The sequence below is a fragment of the Haemaphysalis longicornis genome, unplaced genomic scaffold (genome assembly GCF_048455015.1).
Source record: "Haemaphysalis longicornis isolate Haplotype H1 unplaced genomic scaffold, Haemaphysalis longicornis Haplotype H1 scaffold_11, whole genome shotgun sequence".
NCBI classification, from domain to species: Eukaryota; Metazoa; Arthropoda; class Arachnida; order Ixodida; family Ixodidae; genus Haemaphysalis; species Haemaphysalis longicornis.
In genome coordinates, this window is record NW_027526214.1 from 53,913,518 (window position 1) to 53,928,755 (window position 15,238).

At 48.1% G+C, this 15,238-nt stretch overlaps 1 protein-coding gene across 1 annotated transcript in view; it reads left to right on the top strand.

The window, feature by feature from the left end:
- Positions 1-15,238, top strand: part of LOC144160849 (band 7 protein AGAP004871-like) — an 81,045-nt gene that overhangs the window by 46,431 nt on the left and 19,376 nt on the right. Inside the window, exons 3-4 of the mRNA XM_077691979.1 lie at positions 5,071-5,143; positions 6,283-6,365. Coding sequence (XP_077548105.1) covers positions 5,071-5,143; positions 6,283-6,365 — 156 coding nt within the window. The remainder of the gene's footprint in view (positions 1-5,070; positions 5,144-6,282; positions 6,366-15,238) is intronic.

The following is a 15,238-nucleotide window of genomic DNA, read 5'->3' on the forward strand; positions in this document are numbered from 1 at the left end:
AGAGACGCGGTACGGTGACTGTCGGGTAGGTCGGGCTCCATCTTCGGTTATTATTCGGTGCTTCGCTAGAGGGGTCTGACGTAGTTTTGTGCTCGACGAAAAACATTCGCTATAGCGACGCAGCAAAGCCAATAATTTGTTCCGTTGTTCTTGCGGTAGCGCCGGATTCACCTCGAAGGGCTGCGGGAGCTTGAAGATTTCTACGGGTGTGCGTTCAAAGTCGGCGACCGCGATCACGTCACTTGCTTCTTGCGCTTCTTCGAGGAATGCAATTGCCGCGCCCTTGTTTGAATGCTGGTACTCCTCGGTGAAATTAGTAACCAGAATGTGAGATTGGTGTTCCTTGAAGCGCGCAATGCCTCTTGCGACCGACACACCATGGTCGAGAAGCAACCTTTGGTCACTCTCCACGATAGCGTCAACGTCAGGAGCAGCACCTTCACAGTAGACGGTGATCATCAAACTTGCGCGGGGTGGCAGGGTGACATGATCATCGGCTATCCTTACCGCTGCACGGTGTTCGGGGTTCGGTTCCGGCGTCATGGAGTGATCGGAGGAAAAAGTTATCGACTTGGTCTGCAGATCAATTATTGCGCCGTTGTCCGTCAAAAAGTCCATTCCGAGAATTACGTCGCGGGAGCAGTTAGGCAAGATGACGAACGCGGCAGGGTACGTCGTGCCGTCTATGGTGACGCGCGATGTGCACGTTCCACTTGGCGTCACGAGGTGGCCTCCTGCTGTGCGTATATGCGGACCGTCCCATCTGGTCATAACTTTCTTCAGTTTAGACGCAAATGGTCCGCTCATTACCGAATAGTCAGCTCCCGTGTCTACGAGGGCGACTACGTCAAAGCCGTCGATGGACACCTTGACGTCAGATGCAGTCTTCCTCGAGTTCCGGGTTCGTCGGGGCGTCGTATCTCTGCTTGTACGTGTTGACGGTCGGGCAGTGTGCATCGTCGTTGTCTTCGTCTTCTCAACGGACGTCTCGGTCAGGTCGGGTACGCGTCGCGCCGTGTAGCTGTCGTCGTGTTCAGGAGTCTCGTTAGGGCTAGGTCGGGTCGTCGGGATGAGGGCATGTCGTGAATGATGGTCTTCAGCGAGTCGCTGCGTCGTTGGAGGGTTTTCATTTTTCCGCCGTTGTGCAACTTTACCTCCCGAAGTTGCTGCTTTTAGTTTCCCCCGCGTGGGCTGGGGGACCTTCCACGTGAGAAGTCAGCAGTGCTGCGGCGGTTCGGTGACTGAGACGGGTAGGGCGACGGTGAACGGTTGAAGCGGGCTGGTCCTCGGTTGGTGTTGGAGAGTTATTCTTCGATCTCAGCAGGGCGCTGGCCGTATCGGGGGCGTGGGGCGTCGACGGAGAACCCTCGCAAACCGAGCCTCTTGTAGGGACAGCGACGGTAGATGTGGTCAGCCTCTCCGCAGTGGTAGCACAGCGGGCGATTATCGGCCGTTCGCCACACGTAGGTCTACAGGACGTCGGGCGGGCGGCGTTGGACGGCGGTATGGCTCGGCCTCTTGACGACGGGTTGGAGCAGGGCGGGGTTGACGAACAGCCGAGGAGTAGGTCATGGCTTGTGGTTCGCGGGGTGCTTCCGACGGCGTAGAAGTTCCCAGTGAGTTTTGGACTTCTTCTCGGATTACGTCGGTCAGGGAAGCCACTTGAGGTTGCGGCGTCGTTGGAAAAAGCTTCCGAAGCTCCTCCCTGACCACTGCTCGGATGGTCTCTCGCAATGTATCGGAGCTTCCATTTGCAGTACCGATGGTCTCCGAGAACAGCGCGTTGACAGGGCGGTCGTACTGGCTCGTTCGAATTTCTAGCGTCTTCTCCATCGCGGCCGCCTGAGACGCGAATTCGGCCACTGTCTTCGGAGGGTTACGGACTAGACAAGCAAAAAGCTCTTGCTTCACTCCTCGCATTAGAAACCTGAGCTTCTTTTCCTCGGTCATTTCAGGGTCCGCACGACGAAAAAGTCGCTTCATCTCCTCAACGAAAATCACCACTCCTTCGTTGGTGTGCTGCGTTCGAGTTACAAGCAAAAGCGCAGCTCGCTCTTTTCTCACCACGGTAGTGAAGGTCTTAAGGAACTCCCTCTTGAATTGAGTCCAGTCGGTCAAAGAGCTCTCATGGTTCTCGAACCAAGTTCGAGCAGCATCTTCTAAGTAAAAGAAGACATGCCGGAAAGTTTCTTCGTCGTCCCACCTGTTGAAGATGCGGACGCGCTCGAACTTCTCCAACCATTCTTCGGGGTCTTCAGCGGGGGCTCCCCGGAAGGATGGCGGTTCTCGGGGCTGCTGCAGGATGATTGGCGACGTTGTTTCTTGCACCATGGTGTTGGTTGCAGCGTTCCTTCTCTTGGGCCCTTCTGGCAGAAGACCGAACTCGGGTAGCAATCCTTGCAGTCGGGGGCTTTCTCTGGTTGGACTGGCTTGGCGGCTTCGAGATGTCGTAGAGGGCATAAAAGCTTAGTACCCAGCACCTTCACCAGATGTCACGAAGACAAGGACGAAGCAGTTGTCTTGAATGAGAAATATGTTTATTGGAGCGAACTTGTGCTCCCCTAACAACTCAAAAGAATACAGAGGCGGCGAAGCAGTGGTCAACAAAGTGACTTGCACAGGCGAGTGTCGTCGAATCGAATGCCCCGGCGTCTGCTCTGCAGGCTTTTTATCTTTCGGCGCGCGTGGTTCTGGAACCGTCGATTCGCACCCAGAACATTGTAGATGCAAGAAGATTATTCCGGGATGTTCACGTTAGATCGGAATGCTCTCCCTATCAGAACAGATAACACATTCGGCACAGAAAGAAAGAATAGAACACGCGCTTCCCTTGGCGCAGAGATAACACAGACCGGCGCAGCCGGGCGGTAAAAGCAAAACACAAATAAACAAACCCAATGTATGGTTCGCGGCAATATGGACGAATTCCTTTTGTGGCCAGAAAACACCAACATAAATTTTGCGCATGGTTAGGAATTCCTCCACTTTACTTTGCGCAGTTTATTACCTAATGTTCCATCTTCGCCATCACGCCCCCCCTTTCAAACTTTACACAAAAATATCACCTGCAATGAACCCAACATCAAGGTATTATGCGACTTTATGTGGCCCTCACAGAAATCATCGATGACCACATGAAATATTGATGTTTGACCTGTTATACGAAGCCATAGGCGAATAAACTTTCACAAGCGCATGCCGATTTATATGGTGAGCAGAGACCGGGAGACGGGTATAAATTCACCGGTTGCTACGCGGTTGAAAGGTGAAATACCATGAAATATATGCGTCTATGCAAAGTTACAATATATTCTTCCATGAGTGGCAACAGGTAATGATAGTTGCGTAAGCAAAACCTGGCCGCGATTTCGTTGTCTTCGTACAACGTATATGTGTCCACATTTTAACCACTCCCAGGGGGGTGGCGCATTCACAATTCATTGCGGGAACAATCAGTTCTGTGTCAAGGCAGGCATAATTTGTTGGCACACACGGTCCCAGAGATCTAAGGGTGCCAGTTCGACGCTATGAAAAGACAGGGCTGCTGCTGTCCTTCAGCTTCAAGCTAACTTGACAATTCGTTATGAGTTCACCAGTGAGCCCCTTGAGTGTTTAGCTTTTTCTCGTTTGCAACAAAGCTCGCCCTAACCAGCGTCGGTTTATAGAGCTTATTGGGCTCGACAAAAACAGCAGAGACCTTATCTATTACAGTCGTAACGTTGCTGCCCTCCGCCTGCAATGTTTACTACATATCCGCGAATGTTCGGCACAGGAAAGTACATTTGATAGAAATGCTGTTTCATTACAACTTTCATACGCATAGCGTTGGTGACCGCCCGACAAGCTCTTGCCGAGTGCCCCAACCGTTCCCAATTCTGACATTGGTACTTCTCAAAGGTAATTTTTGTCGGTGTAGGATGCGGCTCTGCAGCGATTTCAGGGCGATCCTGTGGTCTTCCATTTCACCGCTCAGTCCTCAATGAAGTCTCGACGCGGTTGTTTCTAGCTTGTGCCTTGTTATTGTCTGTGTATGACAGATTTTCTTCCTGCGTATGGGCGTTGAACTTGGTCTACTCGGAGCGGACGAACAGAATACATTGGGATACTTCACATGCTTCTTGAGACGTTTGCGCTTCCAGGCAAAATACCTGCTTGCATCATTTAGTGTTTCAGTAGTGCTACAAAACGATCCCAGAGGCCACCATCCGAAAAGTAGCCAAAACTTGCAGGACGGTTCTAGACACTTGTATTTTAACGTAAAAATAGCTACCATTTATCAGTCCTGCTAAGCCGGGTGGTGGAATCGCAAGTGTCCATCTAGGATAGTAGGTTCAAAGGAATAACAACACTCCGTGGAGACTTGAACTAATTTCCTATATCTTATATCTTCGGGTTTGGCAGATTGCAGATTTTTCAACAGAAGAACGCTGTATTCCCAGTAGCGATGAGCAGCACTGGAACTTTAAAGTGGTTGCCTATTTACGTAGCCCCAAACATGCTCCACCCGCTTGATGTACGATCAAAAATTCTTGCCTCCGTACTCGAGGAAGTGTTCCAACTTGCCGGCCGCTGTCATGTTATCGTTCTCTCACCAAGGTGCTGAGGCGTTTGTTGATTCTTGCGGTATCACGCACATCTTATCCTTGTCACCAGTGTTGGATCTTGGGCAGTGAATAAGAACAGACGTTCGCGCGTGCTAATTAAGTGCAACACTTGTTAGTTAGGTCACTGAACAAAGCAGGCTTGCAAAAAAGAAAAGATGCCTGATTCTATTCAGACACTTGCCGCTATTACAACGAGGAAGTGTCACGTAGCAGCTCTTACAACCCATAACTGAGAGTTTGATATCGTCGAGCGATCGCATCCTGTATTTTTTCGCTGCTTACAATGGTTCATGTTTAGAGCCCACTAAGTTTTCGAAACCTTCTGAAGAATATATAACAGTGTATCTTTATGCCTCTTTCTTCACCACTAATCACTATCTTATTAAATACCCCGTACAGCATGCGTGTTGGATCGACTGTAAGTTCGATACTACGAACCTTCGTTATCACACTTTTGAATTTTCAGATCGTCCAAGAGTATGAGCGTGCTGTCATTTTTCGCCTTGGAAGACTCCTGCCAGGGGGAGCAAAAGGACCCGGTATGGAGATTTGTTACACTCTATCCAAGCTTGCAAACCACGTTGCTGGCAATGTTTTCTTTCATAGTCTTACAAAAACTTCTTACTCTGTTGCATCAAAATCAGTCAGAACATTTAACCGAAATCGGACGATCAATATTAACCTACGACTTGACGTGAGCAAGCCTGCAGTTTGACTATTGTGGATATCCTTTTACATTGTGCGATGCCAGCATGTAATTCTATGAGTGCTATATCTCGAAGCAGATAACTTTGAAATAACAGCGCATGCTGACCTTCATCCGCTGACAAGCACTGATTCGAAGGGCAATCATTTCTATTAGGCCCCTTGAGTATTGTTTGAAGTGGAATTTATAGTTTATTTGGGAATGTGTTTATTGCCACTGAAGGAAATGACCACTGCCTTCTTGGTCATGTATACGCAGGGAAGCGGGTGCAACAGACGGTTTACGTTCTGTGCACTCATTAAATTATCGATCTTTGTTTCTCTGGCGACAATTGCGTAAAAACGGTGCGAAACAGCCACTGATATATATTCACTGTGAATGAGTGACGAGTATATCCCCAAACAGTGATTTTTTAGGGCGGTAGCCCTAAGTACCTCATTCTGCAGAGAAGGTGTTTAGTAGTAAGGGTGGTCATTATCCAGTCAAAAAAATGTACCCCACTAAAAGAGTAAATAGAAGACGGGTGTTCCGATAAAATATTAACACGAGTTTAAAGCTTCCATTGTACAAGCTCCGCATGTTGCCTGCGCTAAAACAAATGTTGTCGTTGTTGTTGTTCCTTTCTTCGTGGCACATGGCCACTTGGCGGATTGACCCAGCCTGCTTGCTTACCGCGTTGGTGCTCTAATATGAAGAAAGAAAAGCAAAGGAACGCGAACACAAACGAGCAGAAAAGAAGCACGTCGACAAAATTTGCGAGAGCGAGAAAAGGCGCAAAATATGGCATGGAAGTGAAGAAATTGTCAGTCAGTGTGCCGAGGCATTCCCCTTCAACCCACGTTTGTCGTATTCAAAACTTCTTTGAGGCATTTAAATGCTTCCAGAAAAACTTTTTTCTTCTAAATTCTGAATACGTCACTTCTTTCGTGTCATGGCTGTTCGACATGTTCTGAAGGGTGTTTTGTTTTTCAGGGCTCTTTTTCATTCTCCCGTGCATCGACGAATACAAAGATGTTGACATGAGGACTCTGACCTTCGATGTTCCACCCCAAGAGGCAAGCACCCGCATACGCATGTTTTAGGCAAAATTCTAAAGTCGAAGAGAAATTTCCAACCCTCCCACCCTGTCCAAGGGGTGGATAAATCAAGATGTGGTGTGTTCCTTCTGAATGACCGCATATATTTGTGTATGTACCGAGCTTGCATAGAGTGCGGGTTTATTCTATGAAAGAAACATGGGCCGTCCATTTCCCTCCACTAGAAGCCCAGGTAGTGACAGCAGACGGTAATTTTGTAGTATATGCAGCTCCAGTGCAAACAGCGTATTGGCGAGAGAAGTAGACGAAACTTGGCCTAATGTCCGAGTCAGAGTGAGGCGTTGTTTAATTTGTACAATAACTGAAATACAAAAGTTGTGTTTATCGATGGAGGTCCTATGAAAACTGCCGAGCTTATAAATACGTGCAGAGAAATACGGGATGTTGTTTTGAGAAAGGTTGGCATCCGACCGAAGGGGCGGCAAATAGACAGTTTCACTAGAATCCTATACCTCTTTTGGATGCGACTGAATCTAATTCACTCGCCTTGTCCCTCCATACGGCGTTGTTGTCCGTCCACACCCCTCCCCCTACACTATAAAAAAATAGTTAGCGGCACCCGGTTTCGATCCCACGACCCTGTGGGCGGAACGCGAGGTACATGGTGCTCTTCCCACGGCGCCACAAAACCGAGACAGAATCAAATGCTACGAACGCGCCTTATATCCTTGACTCATTCAAACTACGTCAAGATGCGACTGATACAACGCATGATGGGGCAATGATTAACACTTGCAATAGAAGAAAAGAAGCTCCCACTTACAGCAACAATGATGGAGTAAAGGTCATTGCGACAGCGAAGCCCCAAGCATACCACTTAGAGAGATTGACCAAGATTGGCCAATAAAACATAATAATAATCATAAAACATAATAATCATACGCGTTCCTGACACGTTTCACGCGATTTCAGAATCAATCCATCGGAAACACCAAGTGAACCCCACGATGCGTCGCATCTACACAGGGTTCCCCTCGCGGGGAGGTGGGCGCAATTTTTTGCTATTAAAGTTTATTAGGAATAGATAAAACATACTGAAATTGATAAAACATGAATTGCAGCCTTTTCTGTAACCAAGCTCACTGCGGGGACGACGGTGCATTTACAACAGACAAGAATTCTGGATAACTGAAGTGTCAACTTAATTATCATGTGAAGTAAATGAAGCTCGACGCAATGATGAAGTCGCCTTCTCGGCCAATTACGGTACGATTTCTGGACAAGAAATTTTCTCCAGACCGAGAGCTTCAGAGAATTCGCGAGAAACTGGAGAGGCATATCTTTTCATGTCGATGCGGCGCGTAGACGGAGAGACATACACCCCTGGTGGGGCATAGCTATATAAAGCTTGCCTCTAAATGGCCACGCACATATTCGCTTTTAAGCAGTTTTGCTACGACAGCCGTGCAGTCATTTCAAACGGTGCTTCTTGAACCGCAATGTGAAGTTTTGTACACAGACATTAAAGGGGATGTAAATATCCTTGAAGCTTAGCTTTACGTGGCGATTCCCACGTATGCGTAGAATACGTATTTTTTTCCTTTTCAAGACCTTCCATCTCTGCGTTTTTCATCCTGCCTTTGTGTGACCGCGTTGATCTGTGTGTTGTCCACTTGTGGTACTCCCTCAGATTTATTTGACCTGACAGTTTGCTTACTTCTATTTCAGTAGGAGTTGACTGCTGGCTAGTTCGTTAATGATGTACGAAGGAATAAGTTTGCGGAGAAGACGAGGACGAAGAGACGAGAGGACAGGACGGGCACAACTTCCAACTTTATTTTGCGTGAAAAAGCCCGACACAATATATACCCTCCCCGGTGTCCCCCTCTTTGCTATCACCATTTGCACCACCCGATAAGGCGTAACAAAAATCTCAAATCAAATACAACAAACAAAACAAAACATAACTCTAAGAGGTTTTACCCACTGATCTCCACTTAGTTGCTGTATGGCGCTTCGCCGCTGTCGCGGCCGGGCGCGCGCACGGCCACCGGAAGTTCAACGGCTCGTCCCGGAAGTCGGGCGTCTGCTACGCTTTTGAACCGCTGTTAAGCGTCCCCATTGGCGCATTTTGGCATTTTTTTCTTACTTTATTGCATTTCGGCTATACACATCGTGTTCAGATCGCAACTTATATGCTATTTCGAAACATGCGACGTTAATATGAAGCAGAATTTAATTGCGAAGGAGAACGAAAATGTCACTTGGGTCTTGGTTTGAGAGCAGACGACGCAGCCAGAACGGGATTTATGCTAGAAATTTACGGTGGGGATTTATGCTACAAAGCAAACAACGTGGGCACGGCGTCAGGCTGTAGCCGAGTTCATGCGCCCGTTCTGTCAAAACAGTTGTCAGTAAAGTGGTCACTGCAGAGCCTGCTGTCTGGGGATGGAGCCCATTTGTCCTTTCCTAATACCCTGGTTACACGGGCACAGTTAACCACGCTTCAGCGAACCGCGGTTAGACAAAACCGCAGTTTGCTGCGTTACACGACAGACGAAACTGCGGTTACGTCGCTAACCATGGTTAACGCAAACTGCATGGCCATCTCAGTTCGGTGAGGCTAATCGCAGTTTCCGCCGCAGCAGTGCTCAAAATCGCACAAGTCAGTTCGGACGCAAGTGGCGGCGCATCAGCGGAGGCGAAAAAAAAAAATCGCCTGGCGTTCGGAAGAGACGAAGGTTCTCAAATAGCGGGCGCCCCAAAGCTGTCCCCAAGACGCGCTTGCGTTCTTTGCATGGCTCTCGCAATCAGCGTGACTGCCCGTCAGCAGCGGCTCGTTTCCCCATCCGCCCAATCAACCACGACAAAAGCCGTGCTGAATTTGTGAATTTCGCGCCTCGTCCGCCAAAAATGGATATAGCAGGGAATCCTGAAGCGTTTTCAGCACTCGGAAACGATCGGCGCCGCGTCGGCCGTGCCTGCATACACGCCAGCGCGACTGCCCGCACGGCACTGCTAGCGGCCCGAACCGGCCCAGACCACAGCAGCAACAGCTTATAGCATCGCCGCTCTTCGAAATCAATCTGATCGCAGAAAATAACTTCCGCATGCGAGAAAATTGATGTTAGTGCGGTGAAAAATTGTGCTATGGATTGTAATTCACAGTTGTAGAGATAGCGGCGGTGAAATATCTACCGCGATGCTAAGCCGAAAGTTCCCGACACCGAACAGACCTATAAGCAAACAAAGCCGGTGGCGAGCTGTTGGGAAGCCCCTCTCTTCGCCGCGCGCGAGTGCGTTGCGTTTGGGTCAGAAGCGACTGCTTTAAAGATATTTTTTTGTCTCCACTGCTTCTCTTTTGTTGTTTATCGTGAAGTTAAAAGTGTGGTAATTTATTTTTGTTACGCTCACAATCAAGCGACGCGGTCACCAAACTGGCAATTTCGCGTGTAGCAGCCAAAACCGCAGTTTGCGATAACCGCGCTTAAAGTTTAGTAACCACGGTTAAACTTAACTGCGGTTACTTTCGACCTGTAACTAGGGTATAACCACCCAACGCCGGTATAAATCCGGCTTAAAGCGAGGGGATCTGCGTAACAAGAGCCACAGCTTAAAAACGACACTGATATGACCTTTGCGTTTCGCTGCGTATCACGCACTTCGTACAGAATATTGTAATACTTCTAAATGGAACGTCTTCCCAGACGACTTGTATGGTCTGCTTGTGCAGCTGACGGCGCAACAAGCAGGAATTTTTGGCGGAATGCGCGCGAAACCAGCCCATGCGTAGCATGCACTACGCTGGAACGGCGGACATTTGCCCGACTTCCGGGACGAGCGCTCGAACTTCCGGCGGCCGCGCGCCGGAGAGCTCGATGCGCCATCCAGCAACTCTATACTCCGTTTCATACATCAGGTGCAACGCTGTCAAAGCTAGCGCTCCTGTTTGCGCTGTGTGCTTCCGCGACCAAAAGTAGTGGGTTGGTTGCAGTGCGCCAGATACAATAAATGCTTCGCCGGCAACCTTAAAGCATCAATATTTATCATCAGCTTGACAAAAAAAGCCCGTGTTGCCGGGCAAACGATCGAAATATGCGATTCTGTATTTTATGTTTGTCGCTTTTGTATCAGGTTTTCGCTCTCCGCGCAACCTTGAACGCCGTTTTTTGTTTACTCTTTGAGGCAGCGTTGAAAAAATGGCGTCCAGCTCTCGGGCTTCGACCACGCCTCCTGTACGTATTTTGCGCATCAAAGTTGTCAAAGAACGCCAAGCAAGTAATTGCAAATGTGTGCGCCCGTACCAGGGTGCGTTTCCCGGTGAAATCTGTGCAGGAAGTACTGGGTGTTGTGAGCGAGGACACCGGAGTATCTCGCCGTACCGTGGCGAAATTGAAGGCGGAGTGTCTGCGCGGGGATTTGGTGTCTCCAAAGAAAAGACCTCGCGACGTGACGATATCAAGCACGGGGACCGTCAAGCATGACAGCTTCACAGTCCATGCCATCCGTCTGAATGTGAAGAGCATGTGCGGCAAGAGGGAGATTCCGACACTGGACAGTGTGCGAAAGGCTGTCCACGAAGACGACGACTTGCCGAACTTCACGAAAACCGCCTTGTGGAGGTTAATGAAGGACATGGGCTTCACCTATGATAGGAGAATACAGAATCTTGGCATCATTGTCTGGCGCCGCAGGTACCAGCGGGCGATCAAGGAATTCCGAAGGCAGGGCAGGGGTAATCGTTGATGAACTTCCCAGGAATGTGTTACCTCTCAGTGGCGGCTTTGTTCACGAGGGTCAACTGGCAGAGCTGGAGCGTGGACACCTTTCTATCCAGCCTGCTCGCGCTTCTTCATGCTGCGCCGATTCCCCGAAAAGGCTTTGTTACCGCGACAAAGCAAACTGTGTTACCTCGTCGTGTGGTTTTGTTTGGGGAGTTTAACGTCACCAAGTGACCCGTGATATGAAAGACATTACATTGTAGTGCTGTCCTGTTCGGGCGTGAAGTGTATACAGCTGGAGCAGTCGTATAACCTCTGCAAAAACGGGGTGGGAGAAAGGAAGGAAAGTAAGAAGTCCGAACCCACCAGGAAATCAACCAGAGGTGCTCTTCTATAAATAAAGTTTGTTTTTTAAACCGCAAAAGTCAGCCTCCTCTTGGAATATTTGTGTATGACACACAATCCGTATTACCCCTATATGCATTTATGTATGGCAACAAATCTCCAACTCATGAGCTAGTACTGTTATTTGTCACAGCATTAACCTATACCATAGAAATTTCCTTGACTCAGAAAAACGGGCCATATCAGGGTTCCCTATGTAAAAACAATTGACCTATCCATGATTGTCTTGCGAACAAGTGCCTAGATAAAAGAGCTCTTTCTCCAATCACAAACGAAAATATAACTCTTGCTTCCGGGGTGAAATATTGCAGTGAAGAAATAAACAAATCACGCACAAGAATTCACAAAAATGTTGCATATATTCGGACTGGAAAGGGGCGAATAAGAAATTTAAAATATATATTATGCGTTTCTGTGCCATAAATCAGTATTCTAAGGTACAGAAATCTGCTTTCTGTCCTTTCCCATGAATAAAAAATCACATGTTATTCGCACCAAGAGCTTCGGGCTACTCCAGAGTGCAGTGCCAAAGCCGGTTCCAAACTGTTCCGGTAAAAACTGAACCCGTTGCTCTGCTGGCGGCCCGGTATATTCAATAACATGCTGAGTGTGTTAAGAGAGGCCCATAAAGAAGTGGATCGTCAGGGCAACAGCAAAAACGAAAGCTGAAAGTGAACACCTGTTCGTAATTCACTCTGGTTAGAGCAGCTGTGCTAAATTATTAATGAATTAACGTGTTTTTCTTACACAAAGTTCTCGCTAGAATCAACGAGGTAGCTGACAATGGTATAGAATCGCGACAAAATAGCAATTGCTGGTCAAACATCGGTATGCATCCAGAACCCATACATGCAGTTCATTTCCGCATGCGCGTAGTGTTTAAGTTACTGGGAACGAAATAAGATTTAGAATCGAACTCGCAGAAGATGTGATAAAAGAAAAAAGAAACGTCGGAACACGGTTTCGAACCCATGTACTTGAAAATTCAGCGTCTTTTCTCCAGAGCGACGCGTTAGACCACTCGGCTACAAAACAGCGCGGAGCGATACACCTCCTTTCTTTGCGGACTACTTGTGTAGCCTTCACAGCGTTGCACTTGATGTATGAAACGGAGTATAGTGGAGATTAGTGGTTTTGCGTATTAGATGCAGAGCATCTGATTCACTCGCCTTGTCCCTCCGGCGTCGTCGTCGTTGTTGTCGGCGTTGTCCACCCCTCTGCCATTCTCCTCGCCGCGCGAGCTGCGCTCTCCGCCGCTCTCCGCCGCTCACCCCCTCTCCTTCCGATAACGAACACTCTCTCGCGAGGGGCATTGGATTGGATTTGATTTGATTTGATTTGATTGGATTGGATTGGCTTGGATTGGATTGGCTTGGCTTGGCTTGGCTTGGATTCGGTTGGATTGGATTTGGATTGGATTGGATTAAAGTGGATTGTGTTGGATTGTGTTGCGTCATAGCCGCGGCACGTTGCGTCATAGCCGCGGCAGACGCGCTGGGGCCGGTGCATGTGCAGTACTCTCTCTTCCGCGGTTTCCTCTCCTTCGGGCGCGCTGCGCATATAACCGGTGTACCGTTCTCCGGCGAAGCAACATCCACGCTTGGCTCAAACACCTAGTCCACGCCGCTTTACAAGTACGCCAACGTCGTCATCGACTGGGACCAGCTTACGCAGTCCCCTCAACGTTATGCGCGCTATACAACGCGTTCCCTTCGCCGCTCCGCCTATGCGTCGCATCTACACAGGGGTTCCCGCGAGGGGAGGTGGGAGTTTTTTCAGGTAAAACCTCTTAGAGCCCCATTTACTCCTTAACCTATGATTCATGAGAGTTAAGAACGCTTTTTCTGTTTTTCTTGGTGTTCCTTCCTCCGACGTACGTGTCCAACTGCTAAATGTGATTTTAAAAGAGGTAATTTATAAGCGCCTATTTTTTGTGGCCGCTAGCTAGCCTAAGTAGCTTTGTCAAGCCGACGCCTTCTGGTATCTAAGAGCTGCCTAAAGAAACTGTAAGATTTAAGATGGTATGCACCCTTGCTATTATAGGCTGCCATCGAAAATTTTAACTAAAGCATGTGATCTGTAGGGTTGTTATACTAATTTTAGTGTCATCATTATTACCTGGAGCGGCCACTTTTACGTCAAATAAACACTGAACTTAGTGGCTCGCTTTTGCTTCTTGCACTTGCTTGTCTGTTGAATCTGTCTAAAAGGCCTCGCTAAATATTCGGATAGGACTTGCCCGTCCCTTTACAGTGCTTATAAAGAAGGGCATGGCGACAATAAAAGTTAAAAAAATATTTTTTTGCCACATCGCTTGGTGTGTATCCGTAGGAACTCGCTGTCTGCCAAGTGTATAGTCCTTTGAAAATATGAATACAAGATAAAAGTACGGAAGTAATGACCTCGCAAGAAAAAGCGCGTAGACTGCGCCCTTGCCAAATGCTCCTCTTCCCAGACTCATTCAGCCGCGTCGAGAGCGCAGCCATAGGAGGGGAAGGTACGCTGGACGTGTTTCTTGGCTATAGCCAGGAATATTCAGGCTTGGCATTAGAGGACTTTTCGCTTGCAAGCTGCAGTCTTGCTGCTACACTTGCTTGGTGTAAAGGTCAGAGGAAAGAGATTTCTTCTGGTTTTTATTACGGGGAAAAAGTTCCTGAACGAACCCTGTAACACTGCCGATAAACACTCACTCTTTCCTTTTGGCCAGGGAGCACTCAAAAAGCTATGGTTATTGCCTTGAAAGAGCGGCATTGGGTGACTTGCTCATCGTTACACATACCTTTTCTGTCTTCTACATTCCTTTCGTGGCGCTTGTTTTAACTGGTTATCGAATGTGTTACATTGCTACTCAAAGAAAGAAGTCCACTAGCCGCAAATATGCCTCCAGTGACGTCACTCCAGTACACGAACACTGCTCGGGCCGATAAAGAGAGAATAATCATGTTGTACGTTTCTGGGCATTCTGGGGGGTGTGTAGGAGTAATTTCGTTCTGCCGTACTTAGTTCGTCGCAAATAGACGTACTGGGTGCACTTGTGAAGACTTTATGAAAGCATTTCAAATTTCCAAAAAGAGTAAGGAAAGTTCTCAGCTTCGCTTTTATTTATGATGTTATTCGTCAGTGTTCGATACCCTTGTTTTCCCACTTTAATGGCTGTTTGAGTGCTGAATTATTTTGTTTAGGAAAACTCCTTTTTCCTGTAGTCTCTGCAACAGGCATAGCAATGAAGCAGTGTGTTTAGGTCTTTCGATGCAAACACGCACGCATAATAAACGTCGGGCGCATAATTGATGAACGGCGTAGCCGAACGCCTCTTTGTAATAGTTTTCTGGGCCAAGCGAACAGGTACACATAGTATGCACAAGATAAATGTTTGGCCGCGTATCTGCTCTGTTTTCTGCGAATGTAATCGACAAACTAGTCTTCTGGCACCTCATCCACGCAACGGCCTGTCCTTTCTCGCCGTCCGCCTCTCACGCTGTCCCTCTCCTGCTTCGGATCGCGCATAAAAAAGCAAACGGAGGTATGCGGAATTCCCTTCGATTTATCGGGTTCACGCGGCTGGTAGGCCACCTTCCTTTCGGGACATCTTGTTACTGTTCAGTCCTCGCCCTCAAACCCCGACCGCGATGTTCAAAATCAAGCCGTTGTTGTGGTTTGAGGTTAGTTGTTTTTCACGTGCTTTGTTAGCTATCGCAAAAATTACACGTGCGTCGATTTTTAATTTAAAAAAGCTGGTGGTGTAAATTATGTGTTCATCTTTGT